General features: G+C 48.5%; 1 protein-coding gene across 4 annotated transcripts in view; it reads left to right on the top strand.

Annotated features, from left to right (window-relative positions):
- The first annotated feature begins 5,981 nt into the window (after positions 1-5,981).
- Positions 5,982-15,497, top strand: part of LCMT1 (leucine carboxyl methyltransferase 1) — a 67,000-nt gene continuing 57,484 nt past the window's right edge. For 2 of the 4 annotated variants that reach the window (XM_032242995.1, XM_032242996.1), the window contains exon 1: positions 5,982-6,273. In XM_032242995.1, coding sequence (XP_032098886.1) covers positions 6,161-6,273 — 113 coding nt within the window. In that variant the 5' untranslated portion in view covers positions 5,982-6,160. The remainder of the gene's footprint in view (positions 6,274-15,497) is intronic. The other 2 variants (XM_032242994.1, XM_032242998.1) reach the window with 2 other exon arrangements.

The raw sequence follows: 15,497 nt of genomic DNA on the forward strand, positions 1-15,497 counted from the left end.
ATTTCAGGCCCTTCTTGAAAACTACAAAGGTGGACCACACTGTGCCTAGAGCCCCTTTGGTAAGTCCTGGTCTTCCAGGTCCTGTGAGACCCTCCCCTGGCCTAAGTCACTGATTTTACTGGCCTGGCCCTCTAGGCATTTGGGTTTGTAACCTTGTCATTCTAAAAGCAACTATTTGGAAAAGCATTCAGACCTCCAGAGGAAACTGATCACTGAAGAAATCAATATCGCATGACACACTCCCCACCAGGGCCCAGGCACTATGCCCTCTTAGTTATGTTCCTCAAATTCCTTCCTTTTGACGTTTTCTCCTTGTACCTTCAAGTTCCTCATCCCAGTGTATTCCTTTCTCCTGTTTGGGTTACCATTTTTCCCAAAATACCATCTGTGTCCACTGAATTATGTGTATCTAAGGGTTTTTAAGAAATAGTAATTTATCTTTCAGGCCAAGCGTAGTGGTTCACGCCTGTAATCCCAGCATTTTGGGAGGCTGAGGAGGAAGATCACGAGGTCAGGAGATCAAGACCATCGTGGCCAACATGGTGAAACCTCGTCTCTACTAAAAATACAGAAATTAGCTGGTGTGGCAGTGCATGCCAGTAGTCCCAATTACTCAGGAGGCTGAGGCAGGAGAACTGCTTGAACCCGGGAGGCGGAGGCTGCAGTGAGCCGAGATCGTGCCATTGCACTTCAGCCTGGGTGACAGAGCGAGCCTCCGTCTCAAAAAAAGAGAAACAGTATCTTATCTTTTTTAAGCAGGACTACGAAAAGCACATCATGATCTTTATTGCTTGCCTTATTATTATCCATTGTCGCCACCTGCTGGTGACAGTGCCCCAGTTTACCTTAAAGAACCAGCACTCCTCCACTATGGCTTGAGTGGTGCTGACTCCAGTCCACTTCTGGGGAAAGGTGTGCGGCCCAGAATAATTCAGAGCCAATCCTGGGACTCTGGTCACAGTGACTGGGAGAAGAGTATTCTTTCCCTCTGGGGCTTGGAAGACTTGGGAGTATTCCAGTGGACACGGCCTGCTCAGAGACTGAAACCCCTGATGTAGCCAAATATGCAGCCACTCCACTCTTGAACTCTTGTAATTACCTTGAGTCAATTCCTATCTTTGCTTAAGGCAGTTTTAGGTTTTATAACCAAGAGACCTAACCAATACAAGCAATATTTGAAAGCAGTGTTTAAAGACGGAAGACAAAGTTCTCTGCTCAGATTTTTCTCCACTGTGAAGCTTCTGTTACCTCCCTAAATCTAATGACAGCTAGGTTTTGTTCTGTGCATTAGCCATCCCTCTATAAGCACATATCTTCCGCACATCAATTGTTTGCCTATGTTTCTTGTCAAGCATTCAAGCAGTACCAAAGGAACGTGGAGAAGCATCTGTCTCCAAATCCAAGGGGAAGAAGGCTTTTTAAACTGGCACAAGGTGCCTCCATAATCCTTTTCTCCCAATTCTAAATTTCTAAATGTCGAGAACTTTTGGCAGCAGTCAAGTTCCTAGGAATCCTGGTTTATTGAGACCGCACCACCTCCGAATTCCCTCGTAGGCGTTCTGAAATTCACGAAACAAATCCGACTGGCTTTCATATATCCCTTTATTTCTTGCTACTATACACTTAACAGGGCTCCCAACAGCGTGGGGTCGGGGGACGACTGGGCGGCAGTTGGGGTCCCGCTGGCCTCGGGCTGGGCTGTGGTCCGGTCCGGGGCCGTCCCAGCCCCTGGCCCGGCGCACCCGCCCACAGTCAGGTTGGCTACGTTCTTCATGAGGTTGAACTGCTTCTTCACGGAAGCGGCGCTGCAACCCGCGGGCTCTGCCCGACAGTCAGGCCTACACCCAGATGGTACCTACGGGGCTTCACAACTGAGGTGACAGGCGTCTGCGATGGCAGCTGAGACTACATGGGCCATTGACCGGTCTTTTGAGCGTCACTTCCGGCGCGCCGTCTACCCGCTCTGGGGGCCGACTGTTCGGGGCCGAGGCGAGGCGAGCCGAGCCGGACCGATCGGAGCCGAGCCCAGACAAGCCCGATCTGGAGAAGATCGCGAGGCCCAGGGCGCAGAGCAAGGTGGCCTCCGCGGGACTTTGCCCCAGCTCTTCGCACCTCAGGTTCAGCGACGCCATCCACCCACCCTCTGGCAGATGGTGGCTGAGAGGTCCTTGAAACAGACAGACCGTATTAGCCAAAAGTATAATGGTCAAATATTTACCACATTGAAATTTAGTGTGATTCTCAGGTATTTTCAGGGTCCCCTCCACTCTTCCACATTCCATGTCACTTGGTTTTTGTCTCCATCAGATCACTCGTGGTGTCGATCTTCCGGGAAGTTACGGGGAAAGCGAGACCAGCAGTCTGCCCCGTGGCTGACCATCCTCCTCAGACCAGCAGCCTTCCCCCTGCGTGACCATACTTGGATCACTCGTGGTGTGGATCCTCCCCAAAGTTATAGGAAAAGGGAGACCAGCAGTCTGTCCCGTGGGTGACCATCCTCCTCCCCAAAGGAATCCCAGGCAATCTTCCCAGTGCTGGGGTCTACTCCCAGTAAGTTAATTTTTTGTCTGGGGTCCAGGTGGGGCTATGGAGCCCCTTGACTGAATGCAAGCAACACTACGAAGCAAAGACCAGGGTTGTTGGTTTGGGGTTTTGCAACGAGAGAAGTTGAACAACACATGCCTTTCCCTGTCGATTTTATTTTTTTCATCGTCAGTGACTAGGCCACTGACTGCCAGGGATATGCACTTCTTAGGGGTCAGGAGAACAGAGAGCAGTAGCAGGGGAACAGTGCTGGAGGGAACATCATCACCCTTGTTTGAACAATTACTGTTAGGACACAGCCAGGGAGCCAGTCCTCAATCTTCCTGGGGTGATGTGTGATGGTCTCCTTCCTTGCCACAAACAACACAAAGGATTGTTCCTGGGACGATGCTGGGGGCACACTTTCCTAACAGTGTCTCCATGCTGTCCCAAGGAGCTAGTGGTGGTCACGAGGCTAGACATAGTAACTGAAAAGTTCTAACTGGAACATCGATGAATGGAAATCAGGCGCCCACCGGTTAGGATGTTGTGTTGCTACTGCCCCCAGGTGGGAGCCTCAGAGTCCACCTGGTAGGGACACAGGCCACACCTGATGGCCCCTCCCAAGTTCAAGTGTGGCAAAGAACAGAGCTCTTCTAATAAACTGAGCAACTTCCATTCAACTCCTGGGATTCATTCTGATTGGAGCAATCTCCTTAGCACTTCCCCCAACCCCACCATCCTCCAAAAGGTGGCAAGGCGATTTTGTGTGCCAATTGGCCAAATCTTGGTAAGTTTCCACCCCTGGTGTCAGGCAAGAAGCCTCTCTTGATTCACGTGGACTGAAAGGAGGGACGCTTAGTTCTCCATAAGAAGCTTTAGCTATTTTTGTTTTGTTTTGTTTTGTTTTGAGAAGGAGTTTTGCTCTTGTCTCCCAGGCTGGAAGGCAATGGTGCAATCTCAGCTCACTGCAACCTCCACCTCACGGGTTCAAGTGATTCTCCCACTTCAGCCTCCCAAGTAGCTGGGATTACAGAGCCCGCCAGGATGCCCGGCTAAGTTTTGTATTTTTAGTAGAGATAGGGGTTTCACCATGTTGGCCAGGCTGGTCTCAAACTCCTGACCTCAGGTAATCTGCCCACCTCGGCCTCCCAAAGTGCTGGGATTCACACCTGGACGCTCTAGCTATTTCTTACAGAAGAAAGAGCTACTGGAGAGCCAAAGCAACAGTTGTCCATTGTAGCCTTCTGGGGAGAAGTTCCATGGTGAATGCCCAGCTTTGGGCCCACAATATTAATGTCCAAAGAGCTTTTACACTTCCACGACTCTTCTCTTGACTTTGTCAAATGATGCAGTCTAGTGGGCAGTGAACCTTCTCTGGCTGGGATATGGCTCAAAGACTACCTCAGCAGTGTCTCGTGCATTAAGGTGTCATTTAGCCTGAGATGGCTGAGCTAGCCCACTCTGTCATAAACTTTCAGACCCTCAACCAGGAACTTACATGGAATGAGCTGGCCCTGGAGGTCAGCTGGAAGGAGATTTTGGGATGACCCCAAGTGAAAAACTGACCAGCTATTTTGAATGAAAGGCTTATCCAACAACAAAAGTTTGTGGACCCATCTGCCACCACCTTCTTGCAATTGCCCTCAGTCTCACTGTGCCGACCTATGGGATTAACACCACGTCATACTTGCTGTTAACACCTACTATCCACTAACACCCATCGAATGCGGATACTGCCAAGCTGGGAGATGACGCTTGTGCAATAGTTTGTCTTTTTGGCAAATGACCATTCCAAGAAAATGATGTATTTCATCCCATCAGCAGTTCCCCTAGCAAAGCTCTCTACCCTTAGCCATTCTCCTGTTATTTCTGCTGTGGCTACCAGTGAGATCTTGTGCCTCCACTGAACACTGAGCTCGCATTTGATATTTGACGTCACCCCAAGGTGTCTATTCTGGGTTTCTGTTGTTTATTTTCCTTTTAAAAAAATGAGTGCAATTCAAAGTTCTTAAAGTACATATGTTCCCTGCTTCCAACAACTGACAGATAACAAAATGGAATATACAAACACATTATTTATAATGTATATTAAACATATATTATACATATACAAGTTACACTTCTTGCTTCTGGCTAGATTCTCTGCCCATTGCCGGAGTGCTGAGGATTCTGCTGGCTATTCCGCCCTGAGTTAATTACAGCTATACAGTTTCATGACCAGCAAGAAACCAGGCGACTTCCCCAGTACATCTTGACTATATAACATATATTTTGTACTGAAGTTATTACAAAATAAATCCAGAACATCTTGAATATGATCATAATGAAACAGACACATGTGAAGCCACTCCCACCTGGGAAACGGAGGATGTGTCTAGGTGCTTCTTCCCTGCCTCTCCCTCCTCTCTCACTATGCTACACTCCCAGCTCCCTACAGAATATCCTGATTCTTTTTTTTTTCTCATGCCTCGGCTTTTCTGTACAGTATTTTTACGATATATGTATTTTTCTCTGAACAACGTTAGTTTTACTTGGTTTGAACTTTACAAAAGTATTGTTAGACATCCTTCTTTCACTGAACGTCGTGTTTCTGAGATTCAGCCATTGATGCTGCTGCCTGGTAGCGCTAGTTCATTTATTATCACTGCCACATGGCTTCCAGTTGAATTACTTTTCCGCATACTACTTCTCTCACCACTTTTCTTTTCTTTTTCTTTCTTTTTCTTTTTTTTGAGATGGAGTCTTGCTCTGTCACCCAGATTGGAGTGCAGTGGCGCGATTTCAGTTCGCTGCAACCTTCGGTTCCCGGGTTCAAGCGGTTCTCCTGCCTCAGCCTCCTGAGTAGCCAGGACTACAGGCACCCGCCACTACGCTCAGCTAATTTTTGTATTTTTAGTGGGGTGGCGGGGGGCGGACGGGGTTCACCGTGTTGGCCAGGCTGGACTCGAACTCCTGATCTCAGGTGATCCGCCCACCTCGGCCTCCTACAATGCTGGGATTACAGGCCTGAGCCTCCGTGTCCAGCCCCTTCACTACATTTCAAAAGCAATTTTATGTGCAAAGCCCTCAGCACAGTCGCTGGCAGAGTCAGCACGCAACAAAGTTTTGTAAAACTGAATAATGACACTAAGCCCGGACTGAACGTAACAACTTACACTTGTTGCTTCTGGCTGGATTCTCTGCCCTTTGCCCGAACGCTGAGGATTCTGTTAGCTTTTCCGGCCTGAGTTAATTATAGCTTTAAGATTTCTTGGCCCGCAAGAAGAAACCTAGGTACCTAAGACTACACTTCCCAGAAAGCATTGCGGTACTCGGCTTCTGCTGTTTAGTTTCTTTTTCCTATAGCCAAATTTCCGGTTTATGTGGGCGGTGCCAAAATAATTATCCAATGAGCAACTTCGTAGGCTGAGAGGGCGGGATAATTGCCCAGCGAGCGACTCCGCAGAGAAGCCAATAAGCGGAGAGGTTGCTGGGGCAGCCGACGTGGGCGGCGTCACTGAGCCGCGCCAGCTGAGCCAGGTGGATTCGTCTTCTCGCCTGCTGCTTTCCCCTCCTGGCTCGCGCCGTCTCCCGCCGCCTGTCGATCCCGCTTCCATGTCCCTGGCGGACACAGCATCCCGGAACCTCCACGCCCATGGCCACTAGGCAGAGGGAGTCGTCCTTCACCTCCTGCTCTTCCACCTCGAGCTGCGACGCGGACGACGAGGGTGTGCGCGGCACCTGCGAAGATGCTTCCCTGTGCAAGAGGTACCTGTCGGGGGACGGGGTTCGGGGCCTGCATCGGGGGCTCGGGCGTAGGTGGGAGGCGGGACTGCCTCTGAGGAGCACGCTCAGAGGCCGGCAGGGATGCTGCCCCTGCCTCGCGCGATCCTCTCGTCCCACCTGTGAAGTGCGCAGAGCAGGGTTTCGTTTAGTTAGCGAATCCTTTCTGAGCATTTGCTGTGAGCCAGGCAGGGGGCAAGCCTGGGTACCGTGGATGGGAACAGGCCCCTGAACCAGGCAGACGGGGTCTTGGCCTTCTTGGAGCTCAACGCTGCTGGAAAGGCAAACGTGAGGCAAATAATAGCTCCTCTCGATGGGTTACGAGGATGAGAGGTGCAGGCTCTCTCTTTTGTAGGTTGCATTCTATAGGGAGTTGGTATGACCCCTGTTGTGCACCTGAAACTCAGGACAACGACGGGAAATAATCCGCCCAGAGCCAGGCAATACCTGTTTGCAGAGCCAGTACCACACTGAGTCTCCACTGTTAAGGGTGTGGTGGTGGGGATGGGGGCACAGCCAGCAGAGGTGTGTGTCACAGAAAGAGAAAACATGAGGATTGAGTGTCCCCCATTATTCTTTCATTCAGCAAAAATTATTGAGACCTTACTTTGTGCCAGGCCTTTACTTTGGGCTGGTTAGTAGGAATTCCGTGGTGGGAATACACCAAGAACAAGACGGACATGGTGTCAGACATACTGGAAGTCACAGCTTAATTGGAAAAGAGAGACAGGACGCGAATGATTACCTATGAAATACATAATTATGATTTTTTGTATTGAGTGCTGACAAATGCAGCAGTGCCATTAGAGTTTGTAATTTGGTCAGTGATGTTTAAGGTGAGAAGAGGCTGGGCACGGTGGCTCAGGCATGTAATCCCAGCACTTTGGGAGGCCGGGATGGGTAGATCACGAGGTCAGGAGTTCGAGACCAGCTTGGCCAACATGATGAAACCCTGTCTCTAGTAAAAACACAAAAATTAGCTGGGTGTGGTGGCAGGCGTCTGTTATCCTACCTACTCAGGAGGCTGAGGCAGGAGAATCTTTTGAACTCGGGAGGCAAAGGTTGCAGTGAGCCGAGATCTCACCATTCTATTCCAGCCTGGCGACAGTGCAAAACTACGTCTCAAAAAAAAAAAAGTGGGGGGGAGGAGAAGATAAAAAGGCTGTTCAGAGGAATGTGAACTGTTGAAGAAGGCAAAGAATGCTTTTAAGTTGGGAGAAGGAGGCTGAGGCCATGTAGTGATTGTGGAGTGGGGAAAACCAGTGTGTTGGATTAAACCTTGCACTTTTTATAGGTTCTTGGGGACTAACCACAGCCATTCAGAGCATGGATTCTGGAGCTAGACTCTGTCAAACTGAGTTTTGCCACTTATTGGCGGTATAAAGTTGGGGAAATTACTTAATCTTTCTGTGGCTCAGTTTCCTGATCTGTAAAATGGGGGGCGTAATAATGCATCGTAGGTGGGTGTGGACAAAAATGATATTTAATATTAGTAGAGTAGTTGGAGCAGTGTTTGGCATGTAGTCTGTGTAGGTGGTGATTGATTAAATAAATACACAAGTATTAAAGTCTTAGAGGCAGTCCCTGGTGAAACTTGTGAATTTGAGTGGATTACACTCAGCTTTTTTACATCTCCAGCTTTCAGTTGCTATTGGCCACAGCTATCTTGGCTCACTTTACCTTCCACCTCCCGGGTTCAAGTGATTCTCCTGCCTCAGCCTCCTGAGTAGCTGGGATTGCAGGCGTGTGCCACTATGCCCAGGTAATTTTTGTATTTTTAGTAGAGACAGGGTTTCACCATGTTGGTCAGGCTGGTCTCGAATGCCTGATCTCAGGTGATCCACCTGCCTCAGCCTCCCAAAATGCTGGGATTACAGGCATGAACCACCATGCCCAGCCTAGTCTTTTCATTTTTAAGCAGTGATTATAAAGGTAACCTTCTTTTTGGGTATCAGGATTAAATGAGATTATTGATGCAGAGGACCTGGAACAAAGTAAAACCCTCAGTAAATTATTATTGCTAGTTTTGATTCCCCTCCAGGCTGAATATCGTTTGGTTAAAGTTGCTGAATGTGCAGTAGCTATGAATCAGGGTGGTTCCTGCTGCCCTGAGTGAGTTATAGCTATAAAATAAAATAAAAAGCCAGTCAGCGTTCTGCGGCACCTGTAATTCTTTTACTTCTGTTTAGTTTGCTTCCTCCTTTTGTACAGAGTCCTTCTGGAGATAGGGAGGATGTGATCTGTCTCAGAGAGTTGCTCTGCAGGTGAAATGTGGAGTGCTTCCAGCAGTGCTTGGCATACCGGAGGTGTTCAGAGTTGGTAGTTACTGTCATCACCATCCCTCATTGTCATCAAATCGTTGTCGTCATTATGATCCTGGACTTGTGGTATCAATTAGAAGTTTCCCAGTTGGATATATTAGGTTTACACTAAATCCATTTGCCTCAATAGGTATCAGTTGAGCACTTCTCATGGTACCTCACTCTCCCTCCCTTCTCCGCTCTCCTTGTGATGTCCATTACGCTGTGCCCCAGTGTTTTTTTCTCCCCTCTTTTGTTTACCTGTGACCCATCCGTCTCACCAGCCCCTCACTGTGTCCACTACAGTTACCACCTGATAGTCAACATTTGCTTCTATTCTGTTAGCCTCTCCTTAGCCATTCCCTCTCTCCCTCCCTTTGCCTTCACCCTGACCCTTCCCCAGGGATATCCCGTTCTTGAAGCCCTCTCCCGTGGCTCCTCCTTCTTGTCCCCTGTGTATCTCAGGATCAGGGGCTTGAGCTGTGTGTCCCCCCATCTCATTTCATGGAGATCCTTCCCACCCAGCTGGAGCCCTCCTGACTGCTGTTGTTTACTTTCTCTTGATCATTCACCTCATTCATGGAAGACTGGGGTGCCTGGCTCAGAGTGTTCTCTATCTCAGTTCATGACTTCAGCTTAGGTGACCTCAGCATCCACATGGAGCCTATGACCAGGGAACTCACTTTCTTGAACACCTGGTCTGCAGTGATCACCTCTTCCCATCGGGTTCTGTCACCCATTCCCGCTGTGATACTCTGTGTTTTTATCCTGATGCTGCACTGCCTCACAGATGAGAGCGCAACACTCTTTATCCCCGACCCCGCTTTCCAAGTTGCTTGGCCAGTTATTTCTATTTCCCATGCTGTGCCCATTGCTTCTTAGCACCTCAGTGGTTTTCTGTATCTTTTAGGTAATCCCCCTGCTGTTATCTCCCAATGGATTACTTAGAGTTCATCCTTCATCCCTTAGTAATTCTGTTGACAATGTGTTTATCTTCCTTACCCTTTGGTCTTAGTAGACCCAAAATGCTGGTTTAACCAAACTATCCATTTTTGCCTTGAATACAGGTGCTAGAAATTACACAGTAGGGTGGCTTGGTGCCACTATGAATTCATGTCGGCCAACCTCACCTGTGCCCTTAACAGAACCTGACTATCCTAGTTTTTTTCTCAGATCAACTCACTCTCGATTTCTCTGGATACTTAATTGAGACATTTTTGACTTTCTTCAGACTTCTGATTTACTCCACCCCTTCTTTAGTCTCAAGATAATGTCAGCTGTTGCTCAACATAGAAAATGGGAGCCCTTCGAATGAGACTCTCTTAACCTCCCCCAAGAAACTCTTTTTGTTTTGTTTTGAGAGGGAGTTTTGCTCTTGTCACCCAGGCCGGGCAATCTCGGCTCACTGCAACCTCCATCTCCCGGGTTCAAGCAGTTCCCCTGCCTCAGCCTCCCAAGTAGCTGGGACTACAGGCACCTGCCACCACACCCAGCTAATTTTTGTATTTTTAGTAGAGACAGGGTTTCACCATGTTGGCCAGGCTGGTCTTGAACTCCTGACCCCAGGTGATCCACCTGCCTCAGCCTCCCAAAGCCCTGGGATTATTGGCATGAGCCACCGTTCCCCGTCTTCCCCCAAGAAACTTAACCATTCTTTTTTACTGTTACAGTTGTGGATGTCCTCCAGTAAAGACCACCAGATACACTCTGTAGTTAAGCAAGTTGCTGTTGTTCACTTTCTCCTGATCATTCACCTCATTCATGGAAAATTGGGGTGCCTGGCCCAGAGTATCCTCTACCTCAGTTTATGATTTCACCGTAGGTGACTTCAGCATCCACATGGAACCTATGACCAGGGCACGCACTTTCTTGAACGCCTGGTCTGCAGTTATTACTTACGCAAGGAGGGAAAAGTCACACCATGAGGAACTGTGGGGCACATCACCAAGAGGATATTAGACCTTTAGGATCTGTGCTTTGGCTGGGTGATTTGGGGGAAGGTCAAGGGATTTTCTCTGTATTGAGTACAGAAAGGAGGTGGGAAAATTCTATCAACCAGTAGCTGAATCTTTTCTAGAAGATTTGGCTGGAGTAAGGCTAAAGCTGTAACATGTAAAGAAGCCACAGTCACTTGTATCAGCTGGGAGAAAGAGATGTCTGGTATTCCACGAGTGACACGGTGACCTTGTTTTTTTCTCTGCTTAGACAAATGACGAGGTGGTCTCATTTAGTCTCCTGTCATCAGTGCTGCAGAGTGCCCTCGTGCGTGTGGTCTGCGTGATGTCCAACAGGAGAACAACATGGCCTTCCTGTGGGTGCCAGCCAGCTTCCAAGAGCCTGGCCTATAGCACCAGGCCAGCTCCTCAAGGTCACTGCTGCTTTACTCTTTTCCTCAGTGGAGGAGGTGTTAAAGAGATAAACTGGCAGTCCTAGCGCTTTGAGAAGCCAAGGCGGGCAGATCACTTGAGCTCAGGAGTTCAAGACCAGCCTGGGCAAGATGGGAAAACCTCCTCTTTACAAAAAAAGTAATTAACTGGACGTCACGGCGTGTGCCTGTAGTCCCAGCTGGTTTGGGGCTGATGTGGGAGGTCACTTGAGTCCGGGAGGTCGAGGCTGCAGTGAGCTGATGTTGCGCTACTGCACTGCAGCATGCGTGACAAAATGAGACCCTGTCTCAAAAAAACAAAAAAGAGATAAACCAGAAACTGGAGTTTCCCAGGCAGAAGACAGTAGCAGGAGCAGAAACATGGAGACTGGAGTAGACTGGTGTATTAGGCGAACTTGACAGAGAGTAGGGAGTGGGTAGCAGGTGAGAATTTAGAAAGCTGCACGGGCATGAATCATGAAGGGTCCCAAGGAGTATGGGTTTTCTCTTAAGGGATTTTAAGTGGGGAACTGATATGATCTTTGTTTGTGTTTTAGAAAAATTCCAAGCAGCTATGTGGGAGAAGGGTCAGCGACAAAAGGGACATGTTGCTTACTTTTCCACGACCATAGTCCCTTCTTGGGCTCCCCTCACTCACCTGATCTGTTGCAGTGCGTTCTTACCTGCTGGCCAGGGTGATTGTCAGAATCGCAAATCTTATTCAATCACTCACCTAAAAACCTTTCGATTCCCTGTCAGCTACAGGGTCAGCATTTGTTCCATGACATGCATACTGTACCTTTTCATGATCTGCTCACTCTAGCCTGATACCTGGCTGCCAGGCAGACGTCTCCACTTGGATATCTCAGTATTGTCTCCAGTTCACTATTTCCAAAACTGCTTAATATCAGTGCCTTGTGTTCTGCCTGCTATCCTCAATCTGCAGCTCAGTGAATGGTGCCATGATTCATTCAGTTTACAAGTTAAGGCCAGGTGCAGTGGCTCATGCCTATAATCAGAGCATTTTGGGAGGCCAAGCTGAGCAGATCACCTGAAGTCAGGAGCTCAAGACCAGCCTGGCCAACATGGTGAAACCCATCTCTACTAAAAATACAAAAATAATCTGAGTGTGGTGGTGTGTACCTGCGATCCCAGCTACTTGGGAGGCTGAGGCAGGAGAATTGCTTGAACCGGGCGGCGGGGGCGGGGGGTGGAGGTTGCGGTGAGCTAGGATCGCGCCACTGCACTCCAGCCTGGGCAGTGGAGCGAGATTCCATCTCAAAAAAAGAAAAATATTGGCATCACCTTGGAACTGCCCTTTTACTTTCCCTCTTGTGCAGTCAGTCACCCAGACCTGTTAACTTTATCTGCTAAGTGCTTAGGGGATAAGGGAATTACTTGGCTAAGTAAGAAAAGGAATCAACCTTCTGCAACCTCTGTTTCTGCTGTCTGTGATCTCAGCTATGGTACTAGTCTCCCAAATGGGTCCCCCAATCTCTCTTACCGCCCTCAAATCTGCGTCTTACACTGAAGCCAGAGGTTTGTGAAAGACTCATTTGATTGTGTCACTCCCTACCTTAATGGCCTCTTGTTAACGTTAGAAAAAGACCAACATTTCTTACGGGGTCTACAGGGCCCATCCTGCTCTGTCTACTTCCCCAGCCTGATTTCATACCACATTTCCCCCCCGCCCTCTGCACTCCTCTCAGTTCATCTAATGTGCCCTGTTTCTTCCATCCTTGGGGCCCTGGAGCATGCCGTTCCCTTTGCCTGGAACGCTTCCTTCCCTCCCTTGCCTGATTAGTTCCACATCATCTCCTAGGTTAGTGCATTCACTCCACATTCTTTGTTGAGCGCCTGCTTCGTTTATGGAGGTCCTGTTCTAGACCCTGCCAACGCAGAAGTGAGCCAAACACAGAATGCAGCTCCAGCATTGGTTCCTGGAGCGAGGCTGGGCGGGGAATAGTCAGGAAACAAATCAGCACCATCTGTTGCATGTGAGACAGTGGGAGATGCAGTGGGTGTGTTGGAAGGAGCTGTCATCTGAGATGGGGTGGCCAGGAAAGTCCTCAGTGAGATCAGTGCAGAGGAAAGACTTGCAGGGGCAGGGACTGAGCCCTGTGGGTATCTGGGGAAGCAGTGCCCAGCAGAGAGAATAGGAGAGTAGAAAGGCCCTAAGGCAGGAGCTGGCCTGACCTGTTCCAGGAGCAACAAGACCAGGGTGAGTGATGGGGAAGAGTGCAGGATGGATTTGGGAGACCATGGGCGCAGGAGGCGGGGGCAGATGTTGCAGGCCATGCAGGGGAGGCTCTTGTAAGGACCTGACTTTTCCTCGTAGTGGGATGGGATCTGTTGGAGCATTTGGAACTGAAGAGCAAGGTGGCGGGGCTTGGGTTTTAACAGCGTCGCTTCATCTTCTGTTAGGAGCAGACTGCAGGGGTAAAGACGGAGGCAGGATCAGTTAGTTGGCTGTGGGGGTATTCCCTGCAAGACAGGCTGGTGCTCGGATCAGAATAGTGGTGATGGAGGTGCTGAGAATGCATCAGATTCTGGCTGCATTTTGAAGGAAGAGCTGATAGAATGTTCTGGCAGAGGGGATATGGGGCGAGACTGATGGGCCCAAGATGACTCCAGAGTTTTCAGCTTAGCTCAGATGTGGCTCACTCCAAGAGGCCTCTTGACATCCACAGACAAGATCTAGCTTCTCTTGCATGTTCCCATAACACCCTGTGCGTCTTGTTGGTGGTCGTCAGCCCAGTTGTAATTTAGAAAGTGCCCAGTGTTCATCTCTGCCACTGGAATAGACACAATACTGAGTACACACCATGCCTACTTTATGCCACGTGGACAAATAAGTATTTGTCAGCTGGCCACAGTGACAGGAACTGAGCACACACGTTCAAGATTGTATTTACTGATGAATTCTTAAAATTCTGGTTTTCTGTTTTACTGACTTTTAGTGATCTATGTTCTAGAAAGCTTACCAGTGCTTATAAGGCTGAAATATCATTGCAAAATGACATTTCATTGTGAAAAATCATAGAACTTAATCTCATTTTCAACTGCATGGAAAAATGTTCCCTTGTTTAGCAGGTCATGAGTCTCTCCACAAAGCTAATTTTTTCCGTAGGGCTTAGCCCAGGGCCTTTCCGGCACCCAGATCGCATCATCTTAGCTATGCCCCAGAGAGTAAGGTTGAGATTGTGATCTGAAATATTTTCAAGGCAGGTGCTGCTTTCCATCCCCAGAGAAGGCATGCCACTTCAGACCTGGAACATTCTGTTAAACACAAATTAGCTGTAAAACTTGTCTATCAACAAAGTGAAATTTTATGGTTTTTGCTTTCTTTTCTTTTCTTTTCTTTCTTTCTTTCTTTTTCCTTTTTTTTTTTTTTTTTTTTGAAACAGAGTCTCATTCTTGTTGCCCAGGCTGGAGTGCAATGACGTGATCTTGGCTCACCGCAACCTCTGCCTCCCAGGTTCAAGCAATTCTCCTGCCTCAGCTTCCTGAGTGGCTGGGATTACAGGCATGTACCACCGTGCCCAGCTAATTTTGTATTTTTAGTAGAGACGGGATTTCTCCATCTTGGTGAGGCTGGTCTCAAACTCCCAACCTCAGGTGATCCTCCTACCTCAGTCTCCCAAAGGGCTGGGATTACAGGCGTGAACCACAGCGTCTCTAATTATACCACTGCACTCCAGCCTGGGCCACAAAGTAAGACCTCATCTCAAAAAGAAAACAAGGCTGGGTGCAGTGGCTCATGCCTGTAATCCCAGCACTTTGAGAGGCCGAGGTGGGGAGATCATGAGTTCAGGAGATCGAAACCATCCTGGCCAACATGGCAAAAGCCCACCTCTACTAAAAATACAAAGCTTAGCCGGGTGTGGTGGTGGGCGCCTGTAATCCTAATTTATTGGGAGGCTGAGACAGGAGAATCACTTGAACCCAGGAGTTGGAGGTTGCAGTGAGTTGAGATTGCGCTACTGAAGTCCAGCCTGGCGACAGAACAAGACTCTGGTTTGCTCTGAAAATAGTGTTGTGATCAGCATTTTTGTACTTTTTATTATTTTTTTCTCTTACAAGGTTAATTTTTTAATGACAGAAGTGAATTCTTTTTTCTCTCCTTAATGGCTATATTAGTTTGTTCTCATATTACTATGAAGAAATCCCTGACTGGGTAATTTATAAAGGAAAGAGGTTTAATTGACTCACAGTTCCCATTGCTTGGGAGGCCTCAGGAAACTTACAGTCATGGCAGAAGGCAAAGGAGAAGTAGGTACCTTCTTCAGAGGGTGGCAGGACAGACCGAGCACAAGCAGGCAATTCTTCTGCCTCAGCCTCCTGAGTAGCTGGGATTGCAGGCACATGCCACCATGCCCCGCTAATTTTTTGAATTTTATTAGAGACAGGGTTTCACCATTTTGACCAGAATGGTCTCGATCTCTTGACCTCATGATCCACCCGCCTCGGCCTCCCAAAGTGCTGGGATTACAGGTGTGAGCCACCTCACCTGGCCCTCTGGCTTTGGTTTTATGGTTGGATTG

Source organism: Sapajus apella, unplaced genomic scaffold, assembly GCF_009761245.1.
Source record: "Sapajus apella isolate SASKATOON/1434 unplaced genomic scaffold, GSC_monkey_1.0 scaffold51, whole genome shotgun sequence".
Lineage (NCBI taxonomy): Eukaryota > Metazoa > Chordata > Mammalia > Primates > Cebidae > Sapajus > Sapajus apella.